At 40.6% G+C, this 27635-nt stretch overlaps 1 protein-coding gene across 5 annotated transcripts in view; it reads left to right on the top strand.

Moving 5' to 3' along the window:
* LOC124798621 (COBW domain-containing protein 1-like) overlaps positions 1-27635 on the top strand; it is a 524248-nt gene that overhangs the window by 13177 nt on the left and 483436 nt on the right. For all 5 annotated transcript variants that reach the window (XM_047262102.1, XM_047262099.1, XM_047262097.1 and 2 more), the window contains exon 3: positions 17098-17189. In XM_047262102.1, the coding sequence (XP_047118058.1) occupies positions 17129-17189 (61 nt within the window). In that variant the 5' untranslated portion in view covers positions 17098-17128. The remainder of the gene's footprint in view (positions 1-17097; positions 17190-27635) is intronic.

Below are 27635 nucleotides of genomic sequence, written 5' to 3' on the forward strand. Positions count from 1 at the left end.
AACAGTTACCAGTTACTCCAAAAGTTACCTTCACTTTACTTAATTTTCTTCTCAGCTTTGACAGACGATGAAATTATATAACTACTTGAGACGAGTGACTTAAGTTCCTTGTCAGACAAAGATGGAGATCCTGTTGATGGACTTCCAACTTCAACTGATTGAATTGGTGTGCTTGAAGTTGAAGCACGCAATGTGGATGTTACTCCTGAGGCATCTGCATCTAACAATGATGCACACAATTCTGGGACATCAGCTTCATCTTCTCACTGTCATCCAGTAAGATGAATGCTATCTAAGTAAGCAATACATTGGTGTAGTTCTGTGTCATCTGACTTGATTTAGATCACTATTTTTCAGTGGCACAATTTGTTTGCAGGATGTGTAATAGCAACAGCCTTCTTACAACAACTTTGAAGAACAAACAGATGGTGAACTGAGAAACCCTTCAGTTTTTCTTCGAGTACTTTGATAAAAATTTCTGGAAAAATGTTGCAGGACAAACTAATTTATGTCATTGTCAAAACTCAAAAAATCTTGTTACAAACAAAATTTTGTCCCTTGTCGACATTGAGATGTTGATGGGTACATTGAAATTGCCCCAGGCAAGACTTTACTGGAATATGCAACTATCAGAATGAGATTTTCACTCTACAGCGGAGTGTGCGCTGATATGAAACTTTCTGGCAGATTAAAACTGTGTGCCAGGCTGAGTTCGAGTCTTGGCCTGGCACACAGTTTTAATCTGCCAGGAAGTTTCAATATGCAACTTGATATTCCATTTGTATCATCAACCATGACAAGAAATAGACACTAAAAATTATGTAATAATCTGCATTTTGTAAATAATTTGGAAGATCATGACACAAAAGACAAACTCTGAAAGGTTTGGCCTGTAATTGATGCTTTTAGAAACAAATGTATTCCTTTATCCAGGTCTCAGCACCTGTCTGTGGATGAACAGACGACTCCATTCACGGGGAGGTGTAATATGTGGACATAAGTACCTTCCAAACTAAATCCACTTGGCCTCAACAATTTTGTTTTGGCATCATCAGATGGACTTGTCCTTAATTTTGATACATACACTGGCAAAGGAACAATTCCTGAAAGCGATCAAAAAGAACATCGCCTGAGAGCGGGTATACTCAAAGTACTGGCTAGAACTGTGTCCAGTGATAACAATCATGTAATTTACAGCAACAGATTTTTTGCCAGTTCAAAATATTTTCAGCTTTTACTAGACAGTAATATATTTCAAACAGGAACTGTGATGACCAATAGAATAAAATAAGTAGCTTCTAAGTTCAAGAGAGATCAGAGGCTACAGCGGGGGCAATGGGATGAATATGTAAAGGAGGACCAGGAAATTTGTGCCCTCAAATGGAAGGACAATAAATCTGTCACTTTGTTATCCTCGTGCATAGGGAGTGAACCAGAGGCTACTAGCATACGATGGTGTAATACAGAGAAAGCAAAAGTTGGTGTCAAACAACCAGCCATCATCAAAAGTTATAATCGCAATATGGTTGGCATTGATCTTTGTGATAGATACATGGCATACTACAGGTCAAAAATCAGGACAAAAAAGTGGATTGTCAGAGTATTCAACCATTTCACTGATTTAGCCATAATTAATTCAAGGATTATGTACAAAAGGTGTTGTCATGTTCTCGCGCAATGTGTAAAAAGTGCAAAGTTTATTTGTATGTATTAAAAAACAATTGTTTTGCTAAATTCCATAAACATGAGAAGTAATGTGTTCATAAAATGTAATGTGTACATAAAAACGAGAAGTAATGTGTACATTTTTCATTGTAAATAAAAATATGAAAATACTATGAGATCGGCATTTTTTTCTCTGTTAAGACCCAGTTTGCACTTATGTGTACATTCAACTATCCAAACATTACATAAAATAAAATTTCAAAATTTGTTTTTTTTTACTACTTTGAGATCAACTGCACCAGAAAAAGCAACTGAAACATTTTTTCCATTCTTTGTTAATCTTCGGGTCTGAAGAGGGTATAGACAGCAAAATTTAACGATGTGGGAAAAGATAGATTGCTACTTACTGTAAAGAAGACATGTCAAGGTGTGGACAGGCAACTGTATGCAACTTGATGTGTCTTCTTTATGAAAGTAGCAATGGATCTTTTCCTACATTGTTGATATTCCTACCTGGAGTTTCTATTGTTTGAGACTGCAAAATGTGATGTGATAAGACACTCAGCCAATGTACAGAGAAGGCACTGAACAGCATATGAACATACAAACTAACTGTAGGTCACCATAGATCATTTTTTTGTATTTTTCAACTGTTCTCACTTCGTTCATTAGTACTACTCCCTTTTCAACTGCCATGGTACACAAATTTTCTTTTTGCTAGCTTTCCTGTACCTCGGTTATTTCTTTCATGTAATTATGGTACAGATTGTCTATTGTTTCTTATGTTGCTTTCTTCCCTTGACAAACTTTTGATATGTTTCTTTCCAGAGATGTTTCACATCTTTAATAAAATCATTTTGCATCACTAAACTTTAGCAATTTGTCTGTGTTATGTGCATATTCCTATCCTGGTCTGTTCTAGGTGTATATTGCTGTGCTTTAATACTTCAGTTAACTGTGACAATGGATAGTCAATCTGAAAATTATAATGGGAAACTTTGAATTTTTTGGAATCAAACTTCTCAGCAACTACTGCTCTAACATTAAACTTATGATTGACAAAAGCTGGGCTCATCTTTAATTTCCTGTTAAGTCATTCAGGTGATTTGCAGCCCCTTTATGAGTCTCCGCTCGCATTGAACATCCAGCTATTGGACTTCCCACTGCCACAGTGCTTTTTTTGTTTTGTTTAAAATCATATTCTGCTCCTGACCCCTAAATCGTGATCTGTTTTCAATATTTAACTCTGCTGTTACAACTGAATAATAAGAAAATACAGTTCGAGGTAGATAAGACAGCAGGAGCTTCAACACATCACTATTATGATAGATGATACACACTTACTAATTCTGGTAATCATACGTAAAACAATACATGAAATGATAAGCAAATACAGGCAACATAAACTTAGGGAATTTATCTATAGTTTTGTCACTGACTAGTTGGCACACATAGTTACTGTTTCACTATTGTTTTCAAGGAATAACTTATTTGTATATAAAATTGTGAAGTGACAAAAGCATGGGGGGGGGGGGGGGGGGTGTCATTAAATAGCAAACGAGCTCTACATTATGAATGCCATTTTATGTAGTAATAAGTTGCAAGTCTCACAGTGAAAAGCTGTTTCTGTGGTGACAGCGTTATGTAATCCAACTTGAGAAACTGATTTATGTTAATTATATTTATTAACTAGTTGAGTACCTGGTATTGCCAGATATATATTTCTTAATTCTGTTAGTCAGTCATATCTTTTGGCTTCTCTTTGTCCATTTCCCCCACCTTTCCTTTCTGTGCCCATCTCCTCTTACTCATCTCTCTGTCCATGCTGTTCTCTTCTTTTTCTCTCTTCCCATCTCCTCCTCCCCCTCTCTACGTACTGAATAATGATATAATTTTATAGGTACATTCAGCAGCATAAGTAGATACTGTCCGCTAATTTTGTTATGAATAAAGTTAGTATCAAAGAAGTAATAAAATTCAAACATCATACATGATGTGGCTGTTTTTCATGCACTTCAGAATTTCTGACACTGTATCTCATGAACTACTTGCCATACAGTGGTATAATTTTGTGTGTGTATATCAGTGCTACATGTGAACACTGTCTGCAAAAAGTGTTGTGAATACAGTGTATAATAAAGAAGTAATAAATAAAATGTTATGCCTAAAGCGACAATTTTACTACATGAACAACGAAAATGCAGTATGTAAGTGAGATAATTTTTCATAAAGGTTTGAAATTGTGTTGTAAGTCACTAAGTGCTCTCATTCTCAAATGATGAATATTGCACATAGCAACTACACATTATACAACATGTACATTATGCAACAGAAGTATGAAAGTGTCAATTAAACTCATTGAAGAGTGTGTAAGCAGTGTATTCAGTACTTTGAATTATATCACATAGCATGTATCAGCCAAGAAAAGCACTTTCACAGATGTAGTTAAGTTCAAAAATTAAAGAGTAAGTATCCTTTTCAAAGAGTAAATCTTTTCCTTAGCTTGCATAATATTCTTCAGTCAGTAAGTATCTTGTACTGTACACTTTCTAAAGACGCTATATTTTTCTTCAGCGTTCAAGCTAATTGCTTACCAAATTTCATCAAAATTGGTTCATTGGGTGTGTTCTTCATAACGTGTGTGGGAATGCGGTGTACTTTGTACAGATATAAAGAATAACTGTCTTTACGTTACTGATGTAAAACAGGTATGAGCAAAATCACTGTCTAATCTTATGTCTAATTAAACAGTGATAAAATAAACTTACATATATGAGCTAAACTTCTGTTCAATTAAACAGTAATGAAAAGACACTGTGATATATCACTTGTCATGGACAGGCGATACCCCCTCAGTCATAACTAGAGACCAGATTATATGCATCATAAAAACCTTAAAATATGCAAGCAAATATGTATGAAAAGTGTCGAAATGTGCAAGATCAAATAATAAAAAAACATGGTAGTTACTGTGTGCATTATATCTCAAAAGTTGAATCTGTGTTATATCAGTTACGAGGAAGAGCGCCGGCCACATGAAAAATTGTTTCATATTGAATGCTGATATCATTTCCTGAATACTCTGTGGTAAAGGCTAGGAAGGGGGTCTTTCTGGGATTATTTTCTAAAAATTTGCAAAATGGGGATGCAATACTGTGTTTCAAGAATTATTTCTCCTTTGATATTGTTGTTGGTAACAAGAGAATGCGATGCTAGTGAGTCACAGCAAGACAATTCATACGTGGAGGACCAATTTCGAGATATATCGCACACAGAGGGGGCACGCTCAAAAATTGTGTAATATTTTATTTAGAAAACAATAGACAATCATGATTTTTTTTTAACAGCATTAACTTTCAATTAATACTATTGGACCAAAGCATCATTTACAATTTATTTTACGTATTTCTACTATTGTAAACATAAACCACGAAGTACTGTTCCAAATGTTCGGTAGTGAGATTGTGTCTTCAATCACTCAAAACATTTTTATGAGCAAAAAAGGACCGTTCTACGTCAACTGCGGTAACTGGGCAGTATCTGAATTTGGATGCTATGTTGGCATTTATTGTTTCTGGTAAAAGTCACCCATCCCATTAATAAAACTATCAATTTGGGACAAGGGTTCAAAGTCTGGGTAATTGTTTAAATTGTTTTCAAACATATCTTTTAAGTTTTCTTGGGAATACCTCCGGCAATAAGGAATTCGTTAGAATAATTTTATTCATTAACTAAATAGATTCATTTAGCACTAAACATTGAGTTTCAAGCTTTTTAATACTTGCAGGTATATGGGAAAAATGAGTGATAATCACAGCAATGTCTTTTCTAATACCAGAATCATTAAAAGCTTCCTTGCACTGGCAAACTGCCAAACCCTCTGCACTATTGAAGTCATTTACTACCTCTCTAAAGACCTCGAAATATTCATTGTAAAACCATACAGCTTCGACCCACAAATCCAAACAAGCTACCACTGCTTCAGGAGATATACACACATTTGGTAATTTTTGTAGGTGTTGATGTGAGCAGGAGCCTTTAGAAACACTTTCTTTGTGAATGAAATCGGTTTATTTACATTCACAAATGTGGAACACACTTACGCACTTCTTCAGCAAGGCACTGTGCTCCATGAACAAAGCACGTCACATGATCAAATTGGGATACAATACTCGGAGGAGGGCTTTTCCTGCTTTGATCATACAGGGAGCAGTATCTGAAATAAACAAAAACCTCATTCATCTGCAGAAGAGTCTGGAAATATTTTTCTAATACCCTCAGTCACAACTCTGGCGATCGAGAATGATTTACTTTTTCAAGTTCTTTACCAGCAGGGATGGCTAGAGGACAAATGTAAGGATGTAGAAGCTTATCTCACTAGGGGTAAGATAGATACTGCCTACAGGAAAATTAAAGAGACCTTTGAAGGAAAGAGAACCACTTGTATGAATATCAAGAGCTCAGATGGAAACCCAGTTCTAAGCAAAGGAGGGAAAGCAGAAAGGTGGGAGGAGTATATAGAGGGTCTACACAGGGGCGATGTACTTGAGGACAATATTAGGGAAATGGAAGAGAATGTAGATGAAGATGAAATGGGAGATACAATACTGCGCGAAGAGTTTGACAGAGCACTGAAAGAACTGAGTCGAAACAAGGCCCCAGGAGTAGACAACATTCCATTAGAACTACTGACAATCTTGGGAGAGCCAGTCCTGACAAAACTCTACCATCTGGTGAGCAAGATGTATGAGACAGGTGAAATACCCTCAGATTTCAAGATGAATATAATAATTCCAATCCCAAAGAAAGCAGGTGTTGACAGATGTGAAAATTACCAAACTATCAGTTTAATAAGTCACAGCTGCAAAATACTAACACGAATTCTTTACAGACAGATGGAAAAACTGGTAAAAGCCGACCTTGGGGAAGATCAATTTGGATTCAGTAGAAATGTTGGAACACGTGAGCCAATACTGACCTTACGACTTATCTTAGAAGAAAGATTAAGGAAAGGCAAACCTATGTTTCTAGCATTTGTAGACTTAGAGAAAGCTTTTGACAATGTTGACTGGAATACTCTCTTTCAAATTCTAGAGGTGGCGGGGGTAAAATACAGGGAGCGAAAGGCTATTTACAATTTGTACAGAAACCAGGTGGCAGTTACAAGAGTCGAGGAGTACGAAAGGGAAGCAGTGGTTGGGAAGGGAGTGAGACTGGGTTGTAGCCTCTCCCCGATGTTATTCAATCTGTATATTGAGCAAGCAGTGAAGGAAACAAAAGAAAAATTCGGAGTAGGTATTAAAATCCATGGATAAGAAATAAAACCTTTGAGGTTCGCTGATGACATTGTAATTCCGTAAGATACAGCAAGGGACTTGGAAGAGCAGTTGAACAGAATGGACAGTGTCTCGAAATGAGGATATAAGATGAACATCAACAAAAGCAAAATGAGGATAATGGAATGTAGTCAAATTAAGTTGGGTGATGCTGAGGGAATTAGGTTAGGAAATGAGACACTGAAAGTAGTAAAGGAGTTTTGCTATTTGGGGAGCAAAATAACAGATGATGGTCGAAGTAGAGAAGATATAAAATGTAGACTGGCAATGTCAAGGAAAACATTTCTGAAGAAGAGAAATTTGTTAACATTGAGTATAGATTTAAGTGTCAGGAAGTCGGTTCTGAAAGTGTTTGTATGAAGTGTAGCCATGTATGGAAGTGAAACATGGACGATAAATAGTTTGGACAAGAAGTGAATAGAAGCTTTCAAAATGTGGTGCTACAGAAGAATGCTGAAGATTGGATGGGTAGATCACATAACTAATTAGGAGGTATTGAATAGAATTGGGGAGAAGAGGAGTTTGTGGCACAACTTGACAAGAAGAAGGGACTGGTTGGTAGGACATGTGTGAGGCATCAAGGGATCACAAATTTAGCATTGGAGGGCAGCGTGGAGGGTAAAAATCGTAGAGGGAGACCAAGAGATGAATACATTAAGCAGATTCTGAAGGATGTAGGATACAGTAAGTACTGGGAGATGAAGAAGCTTGCACAGGATAGAGTAGCATGGAGAGCTGCATCAAACCAGTCTCAGGACTGAAGATCACAACAACAACAACAACAACCAGCCACTAAATAGGAAGAAGAATACTCTTCTTTTAAAGCACCAACAATTAAATTTGCAATGTAATGGCCACTAGTGTCTGTAGTTTCATCAACTGAAATCCAGGTAATGCTGTCTTTGAGTTTATTGCGTACTTCTTCCAGAACATTTAAGTAAATTGTCAGTATATAATTTTTATGCAATGTTGATTCTTCTGTTATATTTTGATTTAAGCAATATTTGCACAGGAAGCCTTTGAGGATAGGGTTTGTAAGTTTGTGAAGAGGAATGTTGCGTGCAATGAATGCTTCACATTGATACATGTTAAACTGATATTTTTTTGGTTACCTTTGGCCAAATCCTTGCTAATGCAACTTGCTTTTGTCAGAAGTTGTTGCTGTGATCCTTTCTTCTGCGTTCCTGCGATATCAAGACTTGTTCTTGACATGCTAGTCTATTTGAAACTTTCTTTTTTTGCACAAAACGTTTTTCTCGCAAACACGACAATATAAAACAATATCGTTATATGTTAATCTTCCAGGATGGTCAGCTATCCACGAAACGATGTTCCTTTTTTCGGGCGGCTTCGTGTGCAGCACATAGTTTAATTTAATTGTTACCAGCGCATGTGGTATGACAGCGGAGGGGATTAACCGGGGGTTGTGGGAGCAGGGGCATTGACTCTGTCTGTGTGTTTCTGTCCCTCTTCTGTAATGATTTCGCTAGACAGTGGCCTCTTGGTTAACGACTGCACGCAGTTCTAGGTCACAGTCAATCGGTGAGACATCAAAAGTAGATCGAGCTAGAGACCACCCATCTAAATTTTTAAAGTATTGTAAATATAGGATGAAAATAAGCATCATCACTAGTTTTTAGTTAAAATATGCAATGACCGGTGAAAAGGAGCCAAATATGCAAATGCATATGCAACATGCAAATGCATATAATCTGGTCTCTAGTAATGACCCACTTGATGCATTAAACAGTGCAATTGCATCAGATCCCAGGCGACCACTTATTTGATTTCTAATTACCTTGTAGACAACTGCTTCATTGTGGGATTGTACTGCTAGCTCATAATCGGTGTCATTTTCCTGCATGCAAAGTAAATTTTTTCTCTCCTAGCTCACTGTTTATTTTATATCACTGCTGCTCTCTTGGACATATGACAACACAATTTGTCGCTGTGTTAGCTGAAGCAATAATGAAGGAATAAGTATGGGCTCATAACTGTCAAATAACAATGGAACAGTGCAAAACAATTTTATTTGTAGTTGCACACTGTATACATAGGCGTGCAAGGGTTAAACACCATGCCTGATGTGGAAGCTTTCATGCATGTCATTGATTGTGAATTAATACATTTTGAACTATGTGTCGTACAATGATATAGTTTTGCAGGTACATTCACTGCTATATGTGAACACTGTCTGCAGAATTTGCCGTGAATACAATTAGTAGTAAAGAAGCATTAAATTAAAATGTTAATGCCTTTAAAGGTTTGAAATTACATGTAAAGTTTGTTGCAAGTCACTAAACACCCTCTACTCAAATACTGGATGAATAAAATCTGTGCATTCACATGTCGTGGCCTAAACTTCTTTTTCACCCCCACTGTTACATGTGTGATAGTTAAGTCATTCTTACCCACAGAGCAATTCTTTCCAGACAGTGAGTGGTATGTGTGCCACATTTGGTTGATATTGGGCGAGTGGTTTTGGAGGGGATGTGAAATATATATACATACATTTTGTGAAATATATATACATACATTTTTATGAGACATATGAATGCCCTTTTCTGTGATCTGATTTTGATGAAATGTAGGCTATATGGCATATATAAATATGCTAAAGTTATGAGTCAAAACCCCATAAAAATACATGTAATAGTCTTGCAGATTAGTGTGTTCAAAGACTGACAGACATGATACTGTTACAGATTCATTTTTAGTACAAATTATAAAAACATTTGTATGCAGCATTTGCAATCAGTAAAAAACAAGGGAAGTGGATCACCTGCTACAATATAATTAAAGTATGCCATATCATTAAAGTATGTTATAATTGCATTTAGTTCCACAAAATTTGTCTATTTTGGACCACTGCTAAGTTGATGGTAGTTACCTTTTACTAAATTAGTTAATAATTTGCTCTTAAGTGTTTCACCTAAAACAATTGACACCTCTCCATCACACAGTAAGATTAAAAAGGAGATAATAATATTCCCTTTTTATTATTAACAATCTCAGAGCCACTTTCCTAATGTTAGTTATTACTTTGGGATAAATGGAATTATGCAAGTGGGCTATTTTACTTGGATGCTTTAACACATATAATTACCATGCACTGCATAGCCAGTCTTGTTGGTGTCAAATAAATTGTGGTTTTCATGTTGCATGCGTCAGATGGAAGTATGTCCAGGTAGTGAGAGCTGCTTGTGTAAAGGCTGTGGTCACTGTGGACAAGACCTCCTTCAGCACTGAGGATGGAAAATCATCATTGCTTAAGCTCATGATCAAAGTCAGGTGTAAGATGACTCACACCTGGTGTAGTAGCAAAGTGGCCCTCAGTTGGAGTATCTGAAAGTTTCTTGCTTCCCTTGGTATTATTGAAGTTCACACTGGGCATGTCCTTTCTTTTTTTTTGGCCACCATGGATGCTTCATCTCACCAGCTGACTTACTTGCATACAAGGTGCAGCTATTGCAAATGCTTCAACCTGATGACAGGTGAAAGTGCAAAGCATTTGCAATTGAGAGTCTGAGTTGCATCAAAAAGATAATCAAAACTTCCTGCAAAAGGTGATTCTCATAAATAAAGTTCCTTTCATGTGTCTGGTAAGCAAAACCAATGCAATGTGAAGATCTGGAACTCTGTCAGCCCTCCCTTTAGCATGGAAATTGTGTGTGATTATGCAAAGGTAAATGTGTGGTGTGGTTTGCTTTGTGAGTGTGTATGGTGGGACCATTTTTCTTTGCAAAGGTTTCAGTAACCTTGGCTTTACCTAGAAATTCTGGAAGAGTGCGTATTTCAAAGGTAAATGTGTGGTGTGGTTTGCTTTGTGAGTGTGTATGGTGGGACCATTTTTCTTTGCAAAGGTTTCAGTAACCTTGGCTTTACCTAGAAATTCTGGAAGAGTGCGTATTTCAACAGTTCGATGAACAGCAACCTGATATGCTGCAGCAGGACGGTGGCCCTCCTCACTGGGCCTTGATTGTTAGGAAGGATTTGACAACGCATTTCCAGGTCACTGCATTGGCTGGAGAGGACCCATTGCCTGGCTCCTGAAGCATCCAGATGTAACCCCATTAGGTTTCTTTCTTTGGGGCTTTGTGAAGGATACTATGTACCAGCCTTCAGTACCTACAGGAACTGCAAGTGCATTTTAGAGTAGCAATTGCACGTGTTAATGAGGATATGCTTAGCTGGACATGAGAGGAACTGGAATATCACTTAGATATTCTGCATGCTACAGACAGTGCATACATTAAAGTCTGTTAAAAGGCTACTAACACGTTAGGAGTGTGTGAACATTATGCCACAAATTGCACCTTTTTACCTATCCCCATTTGTGAAACATAGATTATCGAACTTGTAATCTTGGAACACCCTGTATTTGCAAATTGCGGTCTGGACACATGTATCAATACACATGAAAAAAGATAAAGTATTCCATAACCTAAGCGTTGAATAATTAAATAAACTTTGAAAACTGTTCTCCTTAAAAAATGACTTGTGCAAATGAGTGGATTAAATTTTCCTAATCCCTGGGCTACAAATGCAATTTGAATATCAGTTAGAATAAGTGTCAAGGGACAGTGATGATTACCATGTTAAATCACATTACAAACTGAATTGCAAAATGCTAAGCAAAATTGTAAGAGAATGAAAATGTATGTGTTATCAAAGAAGGGAGGGAGTTTCAGGTTTAACATCCTGTTGCAGAAGGGTAAAGAAGAGATAGGAAATACTCTTTCAAAGGAACTAGCCTGGTATTCACCTGGTGATTTAGGGAATCTGCAAAAATCCCAAATCTGGATAGGCAGATAGGGATTCGAAACACCGTCCTTCCTGTGTATTGCCATTGCACATATTCTCAAGAAAAAATAAATTTCTCCAGTAACAAGATAACAATAATTGGAAGCTATTAAAATATGGCAGGAAAAAGATTTGTGAAAATAAAGAAATTTCTTGAAAAATCAAGTAATTAAATGATCAACGATTGTCTCAAAATTGTAGACGCTTACAACACTTTCAGTGAGTTCAGGTAACAGGCAAATAAAGTAGGTCTGAACACTTCCTTAGTGGACAGATTACAGTTTACAAGAAAAGTGTGCCAAAACAGGTTTAATAAATTTAAACTTTTTTTACGAGTGTAAGTCAACTTACATAGATCAACTGCCATTCCTATTAAACATACAGTTCATTTTCCATGACAGATACTCTTGGAAAATTGATGTTTGAAATGCTGATTGAAATGCTCGATAAATTTCTCATGTGTAGTGGGGCCGATGAGAGTGACTGATTACAAGCAACATTGCTACTTACAGTATGTCTTTCAAGTGTTTTACTAATCATACTTATGCTGTAGATAATTTATCACCAAAATGAAACACAGCGTTAAGCACTGATGACTATAGCATCAACCTTATTGTGCGCAGTAACATTTGCTAGCCAAATATGAGAGCAACACACACAAAAATTTTAGCAGTTCAGTTTCCAGTGACCCTTCTGAATCAGCACTAGGGAACAAGTAGTCAAGAGAACATGTACTGTGGCTGAGGATACAAACTGTGCTGACACAAAGATGATAAAGCTGACTAACCATATTTAATTTTATGTTAGTAGAATGAACAATTTCAAATCAGTTTCATTACAGTAACATCCAAACTCTTTAAGATGTCTATGATTTAAAACAAAAAATTATCTGACTAGCTACAACTTAATGCAAGAAATCCATTTGTAACACATTGAAAACTACAGTAAAAATGAATTATTTTGAATGATACTTACACTGGAAAATGTGTGTTCCCATACACCATGGAGTTATACTTGATATGCCAAAAATTATCTATATGACCACATTAATAAGTGAACTTTGCATTGAAACTTTGTAAGAGAATGTATAATTTGCAGTATTCTCCTTTACCTCTAATTATAAGATTTATATAATTCGGGCACCTTCAGCACAATCTGCTTCAGGCAAGCTGCAATAAATAGACTGCATGATTAGTTTGCAAAATCAGAGTACCCGGAGTATAGCTATCATGCTGAAATCCTCCATATCTACACTCCTGGAAATGGAAAAAAGAACACATTGACACCGGTGTGTCAGACCCACCATACTTGTTCCGGACACTGCGAGAGGGCTGTGCAAGCAATGATCACACGCACGGCACAGCGGACACACCAGGAACCGCGGTGTTGGCCGTCGAATGGCGCTAGCTGCGCAGCATTTGTGCACCGCCGCCGTCAGTGTCAGCCAGTTTGCCGTGGCATACGGAGCTCCATCGCAGTCTTTAACACTGGTAGCATGCCGCGACAGCGTGGACGTGAACCGTATGTGCAGTTGACGGACTTTGAGTGAGGGCCTATAGTGGTCATGCGCGAGGCCGGGTGGACGTACCGCCGAATTGCTCAACACGTGGGGCGTGAGGTCTCCACAGTACATCGATGTTGTCGCCAGTGGTCGGCGGAAGGTGCACGTGTCCGTCGACCTGGGACCGGACCACAGCGACGCACGGATGCACTCCAAGACCGTAGGATCCTACGCAGTGCCGTAGGGGACCGCACCGCCACTTCCCAGCAAATTAGGGACACTGTTGCTCCTGGGGTATCGGCGAGGACCATTCGCAACCGTCTCCATGAAGCTGGGCTACGGTCCCGCACACCGTTAGGCCGTCTTCCGCTCACGCCCCAACATCGTGCAGCCCGCCTCCAGTGGTGTCACGACAGGCGTGAATGGAGGGATGAATGGAGACGTGTCGTCTTCAGCGATGAGAGTCGCTTCTGCCTTGGTGCCAGTGATGGTCGTATGCGTGTTTGGCGCCGTGCAGGCGAGCGCCACAATCAGGACTGCATACGACCGAGGCACACAGGGCCAACACCCGGCATCATGGTGTGGGGAGCGATCTCCTACACTGGCCATACACCACTGGTGATCGTCGAGGGGACACTGAATAGTGCACGGTACATCCAAACCGTCATCGAACCCATCATTCTACCATTCCTAGACCGGCAAGGGAACTTGCTGTTCCAACAGGACAATGCACGTCCGCATGTATCCCGTGCCACCCAACGTGCTCTAGAAGGTGTAAGTCAACTACCCTGGCCAGCAAGATCTCCGGATCTGTCCCCCATTGAGCATGTTTGGGACTGGATGAAGCGTCGTCTCATGCGGTCTGCACGTCCAGCACGAACGCTGGTCCAACTGAGGCGCCAGGTGGAAATGGCATGGCAAGCCGTTCCACAGGACTACATCCAGCATCTCTACGATCGTCTCCATGGGAGAATAGCAGCCTGCATTGCTGCGAAAGGTGGATATACACTGTACTAGTGCCGACATTGTGCATGCTCTGTTGCCTGTGTCTATGTGCCTGTGGTTCTGTCAGTGTGATCATGTGATGTATCTGACCCCAGGAATGTGTCAATAAAGTTTCCCCTTCCTGGGACAATGAATTCACGGTGTTCTTATTTCAATTTCCAGGAGTGTATATCTATATTACTGTACAAAGAGAAATCATTGTTCAACATTTTAACAAAATTTGAAAAGTACTTGACCAATTTACTTCAGATTACATGATACTCTAATAAATGTTCAGGCATGAAATGTTGTTAGCAAAGCTCTGGAAAAGTTCTTGACCGGTTTACTTCAAACTTTTACCTGATCTTTAACAAACATTCAGACGGACATAGGCTACATACTTTTCTAAATGACAATGTAAAAGTTTCTTTTTAACTGACTGGGAGAAAAAAGTGCTGTACTGTGCTGTGAAAATGTATGGTATCATTTTCTTTCTTGCTTTCAGCTTTAATTATGATAGCGGGGCATGTAAACCATTAGAAAATTGTTTTTTCCCATGTACATTATTTTTCCTTATATTTAACTTTAAACAAAAATAGTCTGCACAATGAAGTGCTGTTTTGCTTTCTTCCTCACTGTTAGTTTTCTCAGAATACAGAAAAGTTGTATTTCTGGCTTGTCAAGTTATGATTAGAATAAAACTGCGAAATACTGTCATTGAAGCTGTTATCCTCACAGATCCAGTAGCTGCAAAGGTCTCTGCCATACCCCTTATACCAATGATCACACTGATTTATCTATTTATTTTAAGCAGCTTCAATTTCCAATCAAGGTCTTGTTTGCAGTGGCAGTGAACAAGGCTCGTGGTCAGAGAGAGTGATGGAGAGGAGAGAGACAGAGGAGTGAAGGAAGGGGGGGGGGGGGTTGTGGGGATGGAGATGGACAAAGGTAGAGGGGGGGGGGGGGGGTGGAGATGGACATATAGAGAGGGAGGAAGGAGTTTGGGATGTATGTCCAATACCCTTACAGATTTAGCTATTGCAAAACTTTGCCATGTTTACTAGGTCATTATATAGGCCTTTCAGAATGTATGCTGTGCATTCACAGAAAGACGTAGTTGTGGCATCTCAGACTGATTCTAAGCATTGATGTTACTCAATGTGGGGGACCTGTATTGTTGAGCATTGCAACCGTCATGATCTGTTGCTATTTTTAAGAGAATATATGGAAAATAGTCATCACATAATTAAGGTAATTACCCAGTTATAATAGTGGGCCATAATTAAAATGGGGATTCCAAAGAACATGCCCCATGGTGCACAAAGCACATAAAGAAAAACATAAAACATTGAAATGGAGGGAAAAGTGGAAAAAATTAGTAAAATATATCAATCAGGTGAAGTCTTTCACTGTGTTAAAATAACTGAGGCTGGTTCTGGAAATACTTCAGAGGTTAAGATAAGTGAATCATTTACCTCCTAAGATCCATGTGTATAGGAGTCCAGTATCAATTGTCTGAATCTACAGAATGAAAGGGACTAAACGGAGCAAATATTGTTGGGTAAGCTGTGAAGTAACATCTGTCATGAGTGATGTACATGATGGTGTGCAATAAAGGATCAAATTACAATTTAGCCCTTAAAGACACTGTAAGAGAGTAATCAAAAAATGCCCTATACTCCGGCATGGGTGAGAACATCTATATATTTTTTTGCTCACAGCATATCACAGGGGTAACATTTAAAAACTTTTCCCTTAAGCACTTCCAACATATTGAGCTGTGATATGATGCCATCATTGCCATTCTTAGACCTGTGCCAAACTTAATTCATGAGTAAGAAATGTAATGAACTGAGTGTAGCATTAGACCTTAAAACATAATCCAGCCCTACAGCGTAATGGAACAGGAACAGGCTGTAATGAATGAGTCAGTAAAAAGAATCCTCTGCGAAGCACTATTCACAGAGCATAGATGTATTTATGTACATTATGTGAAAGAGCACAAAATATTTATCTGTCTGAAATAATGGACCAATTTACACATAAAAGAATTAGGACACATTCATTGAAGTGAGACAAGAATTTAGGCCACATAGAACATACATTTGATTCAAAGTTTAAACTTTTACGTGGGTATTCACACTTATATACTACTTTTATTCCCGTATCATCATGCAATGTTTTATTAGATGTTTATATTATTTTCCTTTCGTGATATTAATATGTGTTGTAACTAATTAATTTTTATTTTAAAAGTAGTAAGATTTTTTTATTAGTTATATGCAGAATCTCATAAGAAACAGTTTGGTTTTATGTTGAATTAAGACATACCTGGGCAGTACGCAGTATTTGTTGTGTGCAGTGATGTAGGAATGAATAGCTGTTTCATGTTTTGATAAATCAGAGAAAAGTTATTAAGATTATTTTCCTCTTTACCAAAGTATAAAAAATAGACTTTTTTATAAAAGTTTTTCTTTTTAATTCCACTTTATTACTCAAGTTGGAGGAAAACAGCCTGGGTGATGTAGTGTAGTGTGTATTTAATTAAGGGAAAGGGGGTCTGTGAGAGAAATTAGTAGTCAACATTTTGTTGAATGGGGAATGGGGGTGTAGCCAAGCGTGCAAGATGGGGAAGGGCCCCCCTACTGTAGGTACTTTCCTTGGGATCTGCATGACTGTAGTTATGCCCCTGAGACAAATGTTTTGACATATGAAATGCGCAATTGCTGGTCTCTTATATGTTTCTTTCTTCATGTAGTTAATGCTATAGTCCTCGGAACTATTGTAACACTGTATGTACTGTTTCAGGGACAACGGTGTGAAAGCTATTGAGAATCTAATGAAAAAGAGAGGAAAATTTGATTATGTTCTACTGGAAACTACTGGTTTGGCAGATCCAGGTGAGTAATTTTACCTTGTGTGAAGTGTAACTCTTATGATGGAAAGACGTTGGTGAAATGTAAGTAAAAGTAGGAGTAAATCTAACAAATCACCTTATAATTGAGGTATTGAGTGGTTGATAGGCACATAAACATGACTGCAAAATTTGGCTAGTTTTGGATGATGTCCATATTCAGAACTAAATAATACAGTATACACATAACACATGTACATCTCTATGGGTTCAGTCAACTACATTTTACCAATACTGCAGCTAGACTGGGCTGAGGGGCTGTATTGGTAGGAGAGAGTGAGGTGACAGAAGAGGATTAGAGGACTTGAGGGAGGAGTGGTGACATCTGGGGGAGAGGCAGCAGACACACTAGATAGGAATATGGCACTGGTGAGCTTGTTTTGGGTCACAAGCAGGAGGAGTTGTGTGTGGTGCAGAATGATATGAAGGTGGTGACTGAGAATTGGAGATAGAAGAGAGGCACATGGAGACTGCAGAGACAAGGGTGTGACTACAGAATGGGTTATGTGGCAGGGTTGGAGGTGGAATTGGTCAGGAGCTAGTGAAGATTGAGTCCAGTAGGTTTATGAGATTAAAGAATGTGTTGTAAGCACAATACTATGTACATAAATCAAAGACACTGTTGCTGGGAGAAAGAGTTAAGATAGGAAGCAACCACTGAAATCCATCATCTTGTGCTCAGCGGTGTGTTCTGCCACAGGGCAGTCAACTATGCTCTTGGCTACAGTGTGGGAGTGGGGTGTATATTGGGTGTACAGCTGGTTTGGTGGTCAAGCTCACATAAAGTGGCTGTGCAAAAGTCACAGTAGAGCTCAAATGTGATACGTCTGTTTTCATAGGTGGCCCTGCCCCTGATAGGATAGTATATGTCTGTGACGGAATTGGAAAGCAATATGTTTTGTGAGTGCATAGGACAGGGACATAGGAGATACATTAACAGATTAGGTTTGGAGGGTAATGGTTATCTTTGGAGGCTGTATTAAGACCTTCAGTAAACTGGGCAAAGGATTGTTTGTTTTTTCATATGTGTTGTCTATGAGTGGCTGTACATATGAGAGAGACATTAAAATGTGGAAAGAATGACACATATCAAAAGTGAGCTTGATATGAGCAGAGGTTTTTATGCGTCCCTGAAAGAGATGGAGGTCAACTTCTGGGAAGATGGACCAGGTGAAGCAGATGAGAGAGAAGATCTTGAGGCTATGGAGGTATAAGGATAGTGTGTCTTGACCATAGATCCAGATCTTGAAGATATCATGAGTGGACCTGAATTCCCAACTTTTAGTTTACTTATCCTGTCTCTGCTTGTCATTGAATTGTGTGTGGGTTTTGATTTTCTCCTGACATTCACTTGTCCTTTAGGAATACAAACTGTTGATGCCCATTTCTCATTCCTCTTCATACTTGTGTCTTGATTAAACATCTGAGAAGTTGTGTCACCAGAGTGGACTAATTACCACATATTGATGACTTCTATTTTCATCTGACTACCATGGTCACACCTGTGGTTTATGGCAGTTGTGTCATCCCCTCTTTCTTACCAGACATGTACTGTCTGACAAAGTGTTTGGGCAGGTGAAAGACTTGAGAAAACGTGTTATAGGGAATATGGAAAGTCACGCACAGAGTTAAAATTTCCCATACATTAGGGTATTAAGTGATACACTCGCTAACATGCTTTTCCTGGAGTACCAGAAATTCCCCAGTGTTTGTGAGAAATGTACAGAGGTTCCCTTCTTGTACTTATCAGGATACAGATAGAGAGCTTTTGTCCACAGCTGATGTATAAGAACAACATCTGAAAGTAATTTTAGAACACACAATGAATGTTACAGATGATGATGCAGCATTTGTCTGAAATGCTTGTAAGTGTATTTCAGGGTTTGCCTTATAATTTGTGGAAATATAATGGAGCTTCTATGACTGTTATAAAAAAAAGTTTAGAAAGCAATTGTGTAAGCTTGTATTTTTCAGAATGTCCAATCTCACAGAAAATGTAAATGTCTTTCATCTAAAAGTCCTCTCCTTAAAATAAAACATTGATCTCTGGTTTATTTTTCCAACTGTGTTCTCAATTTATGACCCATTATTGAGGTCATTGGTCTCTAGATCCAATTGACTGAAACTACCTTTTCCAACGTCCTCCTGATACCAAACCCACCACGTCTTTCTTAATCCTCCTAATCAACCACATCCTGACTCACAGTTATTTCGCTTTGGAAGGCCAAATCTGAAAACAAATCCATGGTACTGCCATTGGTACTCGCATGGCACGATCCTATGCCAGCTGATTAATGGGAAATCTGGAAGAATCCTTCCTATACAATCAACTTCTGAAACCCCTTGTCTGGTTCAGATTCTTCAGATTCATTGATGACATTTTCATGATCTGGACTCAAGCCAAGGACAACCTTTCCTCTTTTCTTCATAAGTTCAACACCTACTCCCTAATTGACTTCATATGGTGCTTCTCAGTTCAATGCGCCATCTTCCTAGAAGTTGATCTCCACCTCTCAGATAACTCCATAGGTATATCTGCTCATATCAAGTGCACTGACCATGAACAATACTTCCAGTTTGACAGCTGTCACCCCTTCCATGTCAAAAAGACTCTCCCTTACAGCCTCACCACCCCAACACACCTCATTGGTATTGGAAAGTAGTAGTTGCTGAGATATACCAAAAACCTTACCAAAACCTTTTTTGACAGACAGTATTCTGCCCAGTTTATCTATAAACAGATCCCCCATGAATCACTTCCTCTGACATCAATAAAACTGTTAACCAGCTGCTGACCAGCAGTCCTCTGGTCACTCATTATCACCCTAGCCGTGAAAAGCTTGACCACATCCTTCATTAGGCTTCGAGTGACCAAGCGACATGTCCACTGAAGGCAGTGTGGGAAAAATAATCAGGTATAAAATGACCATGATGTTTATTGTAACACACTTGAACAGTCTTCTCCATGGGAATTAGTGTATAAAACAATAATTGAAAACAAGTCACTCATCAGATATTGAAAGAACAACAATAATATCTTAAGGCTGAAGGCCTGTAAATGTCAGAGTAAATGGAAAGTTCCAAAATCCAATATCCAAACACCAAGCAACACTAAGCATGTGGCAATCAAAGTTCAGAAGTGACATGCAAAAGTAAGGGATGCACAAAAAATTAAGTCTGGTGTATTGCCAACGATAACCAAAGAAAAGTCCAGTTGCTGGTCACAGCATTGGAAGGCATGTCTCTTCAGTGCATAAACCAAGAATGGTGTAGGTCTGTAGGTGGCAGCTCCTGGAGGCGAAAGTCGATGCGGATGGAACCATCACCATAGTGGCAACTCGAAAGTGAGATCTTGATTATGGGAATGTGTATGCAATTGGTGCATGGCCCAAGAGACTCACTTGGAGTGAACTGCTTGAGAGTAGCCCAGATGATAACCTGGGCACCATTCATGTTGCCCTCAGAGGAGAAAAAATGCATGGGGCCAGTGACTGCTGGAGGTGCTTGTGTTGGTGATTGTTGGCCTGACAGAGTGTAGCCATCCCCTCAGCATTTCTTCCTCTCCCTCCCCCCTTTTCCCTCCTGAAGGGGAGGAGAGGTGGTAACACATCTTGACGTCCCTGGAAGAAGCTGGCTCACTGCTTTTAAACAGGATGGCTGGGGTGCTGAGCTCCACCACTACCGACGTTGATGCTGGTGTGATGTGTGGAGTAGCTGAGGATCCCTCCAAGGAGCTAGCCACAGTCCAGAGATTAGACAGGTGTGTGGGATGGGAATTGTGGAGGGCTCCAAAATACAATGGTAGACTACCGGATCTAGGAAGGGGTCCTCGGGAAGGCTGCATTTGGTTAATGTCCTTATAGCACACCATACCATCTTTAAGTGTCACCTCAACTTGGCTCAGCCCAGAAGACTGGAAATGACTGCAAGAAACCAATGCTGGCAGCTTTTGGTGAAGATGAGGGCTCACATGGGCTCTTGGAGAGAGAAACAGTGGCAATTGGACTGCTTAGACGAGGGGATGGATGCTAGTGAGGTGAATGATAGATAATTGTGACTGATGTGGTTAGTCGTGAGTTTTTCTGATGGGATTGACCTGTCCTGGGGAGTGCAACAATAAAAAGCCAGAAAGAGTGTAAGGGCATCATCCAGAGTGTGATGGTGCTGGAACTTGCACAATTGGGATTTAAAGGTATGTACAAAGCATTCAGCTAGACCATTAGAAGCAGGGTGGAAGTGCACAATGTATATTGGTGAGTTATGGCATTTGCTTCACAGAAAATGGGGAATTCCACAGAAACAAATTGAGGGGCGTTATCCATGACAATAGTTTCTGGTAGCCTTCAATTGAAAAATGTGGGACAGGGTTTGAATGATCTACAGACTAGTTAGACATGTTTGAGACATAGGGGAAATCACTGTGAGCATTGTGGTGATTAACCAGGAGTACCCCAGGAAGGGACCTGCAAAATCCAGGTTTAGCTCTTACCGGGGAGCAGAAGTGTCTGTCATAAAAAAAAAAGACAACTTGGAAGGATGGCCTGTGTGGATGATCGCCACATCTATGCCCCACCTGTAGACTTATTGGTAGGCAAGGTACATGGTGAGTACAATCCCCCAGTGCCTGACTTGCAAGAGACACAAGATATGTTGGTGGAGGGTTTTTAGGATCTCGACCTTGGTGCGGCTGTTGTCCCCATGTAGCAGTAGTGCAATCTGAGGGCAGAGAGCGCATTCCAGTGATACCTGTAGGCCTCGACCTCTGGATGTCACAGCTGCTTGCAGTCTGGTGCCAAACTGCATGCACCAGGCAGAGTACCTCCTGGAGCACTGGGTCCTCAGTAATGTGGCGCATGACAAACTTCACGTCCAGCAGTAGGTCGCCCATGGCTATGTCCAGGTGGAAGCAGAATTTGGTGTCTGCGTCAGAGACACAGCCCTGGCCCAGGGGCAGATGTGAGTGAAGGTCGGCAATAGCATGTTGGAGTGTCGAATGTTTCTGAAGTCATAATTACAGCATGAAAGAAACAGAGTCCGCCAATGATGGTGGTGTGCCATTTTGGTTGAAATGTTTGCTGACACTTTTAAAAGAAGGTGTAAGATGTTTTTGGCCTGTGAACAGCATGAAATGGCAGCTGTGGACCTCGTCAGTCACATGTGACAGGACCACTTCTAACCTGTAGTCCAATGCGTAAGCTCCCAAGATTGGGGCTTGGTGGGTTTGTACGCCATAAGGCACTTGGGGCAGAGGATGGCTTGTACCAAGTCCCAGAAAGTGTTATCACATGCCAGGGTCCACTGCCAGCAAACTATTTTGTGTAAGAGGTGGTGTAAGGGTTCTGCAATGGCTGCTGCATGCAGAATAAATTTACAGTAATACTTGAGCTGCCCCAACACGGGTTTCAGTTGGCATGTGTTAGTTAGGGCCTGAAAGTTTTTCACTGCCTCAATATACTATGGCATAGGGCAGATACCTCAGGTACTAAAAACCAGGTATTCCACTTGATGAACAAAAAGAAAAAAAACAATACTTGTCTATTTGAGATTGGCCTGTGGGAGGACCATGAACAGTGTGTGCAGGTTGTGAGCCAAGTCCTGTGTTTCCTTGCCCAAAATGAGAATGTCATATAAAGAGTTCATCATGACTGCTGCACTGCAGGCGAGGTGCTTGAGATAGTGCTGAAAAAATCGCTGGAGTAGTGATGATGCAAAAGAGAAGTCTATTGTGGTAAAACAGCCCAAAAGGAAGCATTGGGAATTCTTGGCCAGTAGAAGTTGGAGATATGCTTCATGGAGGTCAGTCTTGGCAAACGCTTTACCACCCATGAGAGGTAGATCATTATGTCCCCTACCTTGGGAATAGGATAAGCGTGTATGACAGATTGGACATTAATGGTTGTCTTGAAGTCCCTGCAAATGTGCAGTGCACCATTTGGTTTTTCTACAAGACAATGGGGGTGGCCCATAGGCTTTTGTGAAAGGGAATGAGAATACCCTCATCCTGCAACCACTGTAGCTGTAGTTGAAGTTTGTCCCTGACTACAAAAGGAACATTTCCGGCTTCGAAGAACTTCAGTGTCACAGATGAGGGAAGAGCCACATATGCCTCAAAGTCTTTGACACCCAAGGAGGGTTGTGTGAACACTGAGCTAAACTTAGAAAGGCAGGAGTTGGCACCCAGTGACTTGACGATGAGGATGGAGTCATTGATTTCTAAGCCAAGAGTGTTGATCACATCCAGCCCCAAGAGACTGATGGCTCCAGGAGTGCTGAAGACCATAATCCTGGCCATAAGAGCTGTCGAACAGTACTGAACTTGGACTGTAAATTGGCTGCTGACTTTAATGTTACTGCTGTAACTATGCAGCAGATAGTCAGAAGGCTGAAGGGTAGGGGCTCCACGTGATAATAATATTGGCAGTCTATGACGGTCGCGGAGCACCCTGTGCAACTCAGTGAGCAAGTTGTTGCTGACTATTGTGAGCAATAGAGGTTGCTCTTAGTAGGGAAGCACAGATTGAATGTTGGATACATCTGGGAACAAGCCTGTCCTATCTTCCACCCCTGTGTCCAAGAGTTCCTTACATGCACAATCAACATTCATTCTGAGCACTACTTGGCACACTTAAGCCCTTTGTTAGGTTTTCCCACAAAAGGTGCACTTAGTGCGCTGGTAGTGGCACTGGTGTCTCTGGTGACAAATGTAACAGTGGCTATAGGAAGGGGGCTGTTGAGGGTGGCATGTGGCCACTGACTCTATGCCAGCAGTGTGTGGATCTGAGCTGGGTGGGGTTGCCTGACTTGGATTGAGGAGATCATGTTGGTCAGGTAGCAAATGCTTGTGATGGGTCCTGCAGGGTGGCTGACAATCTGAAACACTGCTCAAAAGATCTGATAATGTGAAGACATGTTTCTAAGGAAGGATCTTTTAGTTTAAGGAGATCTGTGCATAGTCCTTCAATGGGGGCATGCGCGAGAATCACGCCTCGGATCAAGGACGTCACATATGATTGCTTACACTGAAGATAACTACACTGGAAATGGCAGTCACAAGTTAAATCCTGGAGGCAAGCAATCCATCCACAGTAAGACTACATGTTCAGTTTACGACAGTTGAAAAGCTTGTGGCAGGCTGCCACCAAATTCACCTGGGAGTCGATATATTCTAACAAACTGGACTTCAATGTGCCATAGGGCAGAGTGTGAAGTTCCACTTCCAGGTTAAGTTGTTGCAGAAGGTGATAAAACATCTGGGTGTGTGACTGACAGAAAGAAGCTGCGCTCGTGGGTATCATTTTTGATGCCGTGGGCTAGGTAGTGCTGTTCCATGCATGCAGTGTAGTTTGCTGCCCATGACCCAGTCTTCTTGTTGAATTACTGCAACAGTGGGGGGTGCTGCCTGGAAGTCCTTGACAATGGAGTTGATGTGGGAGAGACGGTCGCAGAACTCCAGAGGCGATGTGGAGATGGCCCCGTCCGTGGGTGCACTGCATCTGCTGGAACGAAAACAACACTTGGGCAAATACATCCACCAGTTCTGTCATGCTGGAATTTACATGATAATAAGTGTACTTGAAAGTGGAAGAACACATGTCAAAAGACTGTGTATCTGGATCAGACCACACATGTGAGACACTGACTAAAACTTGTAGCCAACTATGCTAAAGGCAGCATAGGAAAAGTACCAAGATATGAAATGAGTATGAAGTTTATTGCAACTCACATAAACAATCTTCACTGATGGAAATAGATTGTAGCTGTGGAAATAGATTGGAACACAGTAATTAAAAACAAGTCCGTAATTAAATATTGAAAGAACAACAATAACATCTGAAGGCATGAAAATATCAGAATAAATTAAATGTTCCAAAGTCCAGTGCCCAGACACTAAACATGCCACAATTAAAGTCCCAGAGGGCTGCAGAGAAGATAAGTCTTGCATATTGTCAGCAAAAAACAAAGACAAATATCACAAAATCCAATTGCTAGTCATGGCGCAGAGGCCATGTCTCTTCTATGTAGAGCCCAAGAATGACATGGGTCGATAGCTGGCAGCTCCTGGAAGTGAAGTTCAATGTGGACGGTGGATGCATCACAGTGGTGGTTGCAGAGCGAGACTCAGATTATGGGATTGATTTTTTTTTTTTTTTACTGTCAGTACATGGGCCAGAAAACTCACTCGGAGTGAAGTGCTTGTGCATAGCCTGGGTGCTAGCCTAAATACTGCCTGGGTCAGAGGACACTGCAAGTACTACTTTTGGTCTCATAACCTGTGGAGGAGAAAAGGTTCTTGGGGCCAGTGACCTCTGATAGAGCTCAGGTTGCCCCCTGGTGGCCATGTAGAGCATGGCCATCCCTTGTTTTGTCATCTTGTCATCTGAAGAGCTGTCCCATGCAAAAGTCTGTGCCCGCGTAACTTGTCTGTGTCCTTGGTTGCTGTCTTGAGTAGGCACAAGCCCTCGACACAGCATCAAGAACCTCTCATTGTGCTCTGAAATGAGGGATATCCTAGCCAAAATCCTATCAGTCTCATCCAAAGTAGTATTGTGCTACTGACCCAACTTACAGAATATTCTTGTCCATCCCTATTCCAATCCTGGTTCCAGTCCTGTACCACATGAGTAATTCCATTGTGGTTGTCCAAGGTACAAGAACTATCCATTACACCCACCACCACCTCCTCCTCCTCCTCCTCCTCCTCCTCCTACCACAGACCAACCACAGGAATAATTTCCTACTGAATAGAAGGTAGGGCCACATCTGAAAGCAGAAAGAACTTAGATCAGAAATATTGTCTGTATTTGATGGACTAATGACAAGAAAGGAAATTTGTCTGACTGCGCTCTTATATGATACTTCAGTTTTGAATTATTCCTTTTTCTGCAACTCATGTCCACTACATGTCATAGCTTTGTTGCCAAATTGTTCTATTAAAGGTGATCCAAGAGGTATATACAGGATGGTCAGAAATAGTCTGACAAGCTTGTAAAGATGTTTCAGGATAGCTTATGCTGAGAAAAAACTGTTAAGAAAGAAAGTCAGTACGTTGTGCCATTTACAAATTAATTGCCATTGAAATTAGCCAATCAGGCTGTTGTGCATGCAGATTGAAATAGTCTGCCAGATACAACTAGTGTCAATTTTTTTAATGGCGTAGATGATAGCAGATGAGACTGCTCAGTCTTTGGCTTGGGTTGGATCCTTACTATCACGCCATGTCAAGTTTTTGTATTGTTCTCTTGTTTGATGTTAGGAAACTAAACAAAGAACATGTTTGGTGTCACCATCCCCGGCAGACTACTTGAATTTGTGCATGCAGTGGTGTGATTGGCTAATGTAAATTGGACACAACACAACCAAGAATGTTAGTTCAACTTTATTAAACTGTGGCATGCACACCAATCACCATAACATACAATGAACACAATAAGATAAGGCAAATGTAAGGAAGCAGTAATAACATGATAACTGAGTGTTAGTGTAGTGCAGTTTAAATAGGCACTAATGCATGGAAGGCTCTATCGGAAGTTCACAGTATTGCTCTTTTGTGGTGCACTTTCACTGATGATAACACACTGCTACTGCGCACAGCTTTCAAGTGTGGATGCATTATTTCATTCCTCTTCCCTTGGGGAACAGCTCAGATTCACAAGATGTCCGTGATGGTCTCCTCCGCAAAGCTCTATCGGAGATGATGTGCTGATAATGGGACATATGGTCAGAAGTACTTTGGGTGTGGGCAGCATTGCAGTCTGCCTTCTCGTGGCAACCCATATGGTAGGATGGATGTCGTTGGTGCAAGTTCCATATCCACATCAGGTCCAGTGCCTGGTGGTGGTGGTGGTGGTGGTGGTAGTGGTGGTAGTGGTGGTGTTCCCGCAGTTGATGGCTGAGATGGAAAAGGTGGCTCAGTGTGGACGGCAGCTATGTTGGCACTGGTAGCCATATTGGAGAAGCTGTACCAGATTCGTCCACTGGTGACGGGGGATCCCTCGTATGTCGTGTCAGGGACTCAACCACATAAGGTGATCCATCGAGCAAGGCAGACTGGCATGGTGATGTCGGAGTTCCAGCTAGGCTTGTCCAGTCATCCATGCACTGGTACAACTGGTCATAATGACGTGCACAGAGCTCTCCTCCATACGGATGTCATCAGAGATGGCAGCTGCAGCATCAGGAGGTGATGGTGGGAATTCATTTTGGGCGATGACCAAACCCGCATGTCTGGACAGCCAACCCGAGCTGGAAAAGGAAGACAGCTCCACAGGTTGACGTCCCTGGTTGGGTCATAGGGGGTGCATGAGCATCCAGGGTTAACTCCTGTAGAGCAGTCCAGCAGGGCTGTTGTTGCCAAATAGAGTGTACTGATAGGAAGACAGAAATTGATCCCAGGAATTGTCAGACAGGGACTTAGTCACATACTTTTACATTT

Source organism: Schistocerca piceifrons, chromosome 5, assembly GCF_021461385.2.
Source record: "Schistocerca piceifrons isolate TAMUIC-IGC-003096 chromosome 5, iqSchPice1.1, whole genome shotgun sequence".
Lineage (NCBI taxonomy): Eukaryota > Metazoa > Arthropoda > Insecta > Orthoptera > Acrididae > Schistocerca > Schistocerca piceifrons.